The sequence below is a fragment of the Cyprinodon variegatus genome, unplaced genomic scaffold (genome assembly GCF_000732505.1).
Source record: "Cyprinodon variegatus isolate N-32 unplaced genomic scaffold, C_variegatus-1.0 Scaffold31, whole genome shotgun sequence".
Taxonomy (NCBI): Eukaryota; Metazoa; Chordata; class Actinopteri; order Cyprinodontiformes; family Cyprinodontidae; genus Cyprinodon; species Cyprinodon variegatus.
The window spans coordinates 2076450-2080846 of NW_015150484.1; the positions used below are offsets into that span (position 1 = coordinate 2076450).

Below are 4397 nucleotides of genomic sequence, written 5' to 3' on the forward strand. Positions count from 1 at the left end.
TTATGCATTTTTTTTCTTGAGAAACAACAGCAAATAACAGAAGTAGAAAAGCTGTACTCCATTTTTTCCTATTAAAACCTCATTCACTGAAAAATAATAATACCCCTGCATTATAGATTCTGCAAGGCTTTGCATCAAAAAATACTGCACAAAATCAGTGCAATGCAATACCTCAGCTCAAGACGTCCCCGCCCCCTCCACAGATGCTCCACTGCACCTCTCCCAAATTGTAGCTGACCGCAGAAAGGAGGCCGGCTTGTTTTGTTTTTATGACCAAAATTGTGGAAAACTACTCGTGAAGTCTGACCCGCTAGAAGAGCGAGGTGTGCGAGAACGATGGGACCCTTTTTTCCCCTGGATCCCCTCTTTTTTTTGGACCTCATGTCCCTCCGTCGTCAGACTAAACTCGCCCCCGCTTCCTCTCCGCCTCGGCCGTATCTAGACCCACAGCGTGTAGCACAGACCACGCATTGAGCATAAATCAAAAATGTCTGCATCAAGCTCACTGCAACACACTGCTGCAGGAGTATAACCAGGAAGCGAGATAGGAGGGCAAAATAGGATTAGCGCCACCGCAGCACGGGAGGGAGAATTACACCCAGGAGCAAATGGATAAAAATAGACTGGAGGGAAAAAACATGAATCGATTCTCTTGCGGACGTATCGATGCATCGGATCGTCGGCTGTTGGATCGATGCAAAACGATTATTATTTATACCCCTAATATAAACCATGGCATTTATTGCTGTTTTTTATTTCCTATCTTTAGACATTGATCTCATTACGTTTTTAATATATGAACATTCTCTATCTGTTCCGGTTTGAGATGCTGCATAGACTCGTTAAGTGGAGCAATGCTTTATAGAATCATAATCTGTCCAAGTCAAATGTTGGAAATTGTTTTAATGTGTGCATAGCACAGAGACAGAGGTGGGAAAAATCTGCGCAGATCAGCTCACCCCAGTCGGAGCCTCTTTATACACAGTCAGTGCGACATGAAAAAAATCTCACTGGAGATTACTTAGCTGTGGTACCATTAACAGGTTTTCTTCATCTGCACATGAAGTCTTACCATTTTACCCGTCCATGTTTAAGAAATGTGCAGCCAAAAGCATCTTCACCTTCAATACCATGTTTCAGGGTTAAGGGTGACTTGCAGTGTTCACTTTCAGCCACACAGCTTCGAAAGCATTCTTAAATCTTTTTCTAACAGGGCTTTTCCAATTTTGTTTCACGTTTTCCTCATAAATGAGGACATTTTTAATTCTTTTCTATGTTTTGGTTTCTAGAAGGTACATTTTGATCATGTTTGAAGCTGTTAAAGAAAAGAATAAGAGTTTGGATTCATAATATTTGGAACTAAAAAAAAAGAATTTCTATGATTATCTCTGTTTTATTTTGCTGATTTTTAAAAATCTGATCTTTTTAGATTCCAAAAAGTTTGCTGACGGCGTGGAAAGTCAGTGTGGCCGAAGCAGAGTATCTGCTCCCAGGTCGTCAGAAGAACAGTGAAAATAAACTATCAGTATCTGTGAACGGGGAGGAACACCTGACCAGCCCTCCTCTACCCGAGGAGCCACCAGAAAGCCCCTCCGCCTCCATCGTCTCACATCGGCCCGCCTCAAGCAGTCCGACGACCAACGGAAACGGTCACCATCTCTTCAAAAATTCCTCAGCGCATCCCAACAAGAGCAAAGCCATCAGAAAGAAAAAGAAATGTTTGTCGGACATATTTGGTCATATTGTTGGTGGGAAGGAGTCCTCCATCAAGGCAGGCCAGCTTTGCACGACCACACGGGTCCTGAACGAGGAGCCGAAAGACTCTCCTTACGCTGATCTGGATTCAGTTCCCATGTTGAATCGACCAAAACGCACAGCTCTTTCTCCGATATATGACGCAGACGCCACAGACAGAAAGCAGCAGGGTGCAGTAAAGGCAAAAAAGACGTCCAAAAAGCTAAACCTTTGTACAGATTTCTCTGACTCGTCCCGTAGATTTCAGAACAAACTGACCTCTGAAGAGACAGACTCTGAACAGAGGCCTGGTGAATTATCCCAGAGCTCAGGTGAAAAACACTCTGGGACTCTTTCTGCCAGTAGCCGTCTCAATGCGAAGGCTCTGAAACCGTCTGATCTCGATGAGGGGCAGATCTCAGAAGGTCCTTTCGATAAAAAGACTCCCACTTATGCTCCCTTTAGAGCTGAACCGTCTCCAGATCGGAAATCCCCCAGAAAGACGTGTGACTTGGTTCACCACAGCTCTCCAAAGCGCCGCACAAGGAAGCTTGATAAGAAACTGATTCAGAACGGCTCTGTGATCAGGTCCCAGTGCGAGGGCTCGCTCCAGCCCACACAGCAGCAGCAGGTTAAAATCAAAACAGAGAGCTCCCCATCAGATCTATCTACTACCTCCTCCTCTTTGTCTCTGTCTCCAATTGATACTTTTCAAGATGGTAAAAAATTAAAGTTCAGATCTCTGGCCATGGAGGACAGCGACGACTCTGAGCTGAGTGCATTTCGACCTGATGCCAATTATAAATTCAGTACTTTCCTGATGCTGTTGAAGGACATGCACGACACTCGAGAGAAAGAAGGCAAACCGCTGATGCTGCCGCCGTCGGCTACCTTGATAAAGGAGGAACCCCTGGTGATCCCCACAGCAACGGAAGGCGGGTTGCTAAGAGGCTCCTGTGATGCTCTACCTCGTCAGATCAAATTAGAAAACGGACAGCCAGAGAAGCCCACGCCGAGCCAAAGCACGCCCCGAAAACCCAGGCCCTGCGCTAAAGAGGCCGACCTACCTGACCCCTACCACTGTGAAGACTTTCCTCCTCACACTGAGATCGGGAGTTCGGAGAAGCAGCGCAGAAAACAGAGGCTGCCCTCTAAGCTGAAGCTCAGAACACCTGAGCCGCCCTTTAATGAAACTGAAAGGGAGTTGATCAGGGTCCGCTCTGAATCTACGGAGCCTGTAACGGATTCGCTTAGGCAGGATCCCTCTGCCAGCTGCACAGAGAAGTCCTCAGAAATAGTGGCTCCAAAGAAGCGCTGGCAGCTGGTAGAGGAAGCCACTGAGATCGAGTCACCGGGGAAGGAGACATTAGCTGAGGGGAAGGGGTCTCCGACAACCAGAGCGTCACCTGATCTCGACCGGAGCGCCGAGGCGCACGCAGACAACGACTCGCACTCTTCAGACTCTGGCAGCACAGCCGGTAAGACGCAGACAAGTGCTTTATGGGTTGTTTACCTAGATGATGCTTTGTTAAATAAAAGTTTTTTATTTTTGGCACAGGACAATCTGAGAACAAACGCCTCCGGAAACCAACTAAGAGGCTCTTGGAGTCCACCGAGGAGTATGAACAAATATTTTCCACGAAAAAGAGGTCGAAGAAGCACACTGCAGAATGTCCCAAAGCGGTGAGGAAATTTTTATCGTTCTGTGGTTTCCCTAAAGATACAGAAAAAAAAAACAGGATAGCTCCACTTTCAATGAATAAATCAATAAATAGATATCCCACTATAACCACAGAGCTCAGTGCACAGCATTGTTATGCATTGGTAATGGACCAGCAGAGTAAAATGTATTTGACAAAAAAAAAAGCAAAAATTTTAAAGGTACTTTTGTTTTCCAACTGTTTAAATAGTGTAGGTAAAAAAAACATCCTGTCTTGGAATGACTGCTGGAGGGTTTTTTTGCGTCTCTATAAGTCATTCACATGGAAAGCATCTGTGTACATCAGCTTTTCAAGTGTTGCATCATATTCTCTGTTGAATTTAGGTCTATACTTTATGCTGTTTGAACACACAGGCATGCTTTGACATAAATGCTTCAGCTGTAGCTCAGGATGTTTGGGTGTTGGTCTCGCTGAAGGGTGAATATTTGCAGCAGTTTTAAGTCTGTTGCATACACCACAGATTTTTCTTTTTCAATAACGCTATGTTTATCTCAATCCATCTCCTTTTAAACTCTGATTATCTTTCCTGTGTCAGTTTTGGTGTCAGTATTGTTACAAGCAAAATACACTTTATTTTTATTTTTATGGAAGTTTGAAAAAAAAAAAAAGTACACCCAGGACAGCTGGCCACTCTATGTGCAAATGTAGTCTGGAAAGGAAACTTTGAGAAAGGTCTTAAAAAGGGTTTGATAATACCTTTGCTTTTTTCTCAGATTTAATTTTTTATATTATTTTCAAATGTTTTTCAAGTCCATCCATCTTCCGTCATGCCTATTCCAGCTGGGGTCATGGGGGGTGCTGGTGCCTATCTTCAGCTGTCAATGGGCGAGAGGCGGGGTCCACTCTGGACAGGTCGCCAGTCCATTGCAGGGCGACACAGAGACAAACAGGACAAAGAACCATTCACACCTAAGGAGAATTTAGAGCAGCTAATTATCCGAA

General features: G+C 44.7%; 1 protein-coding gene across 1 annotated transcript in view; it reads left to right on the plus strand.

The window, feature by feature from the left end:
- The window catches only part of LOC107101862 (histone-lysine N-methyltransferase NSD2-like), a 26736-nt gene that overhangs the window by 5397 nt on the left and 16942 nt on the right, over positions 1 to 4397 (plus strand). Inside the window, exons 6-7 of the mRNA XM_015400945.1 lie at positions 1430 to 3212; positions 3293 to 3417. Of these exons, the coding sequence (XP_015256431.1) occupies positions 1430 to 3212; positions 3293 to 3417 (1908 nt within the window). The remainder of the gene's footprint in view (positions 1 to 1429; positions 3213 to 3292; positions 3418 to 4397) is intronic.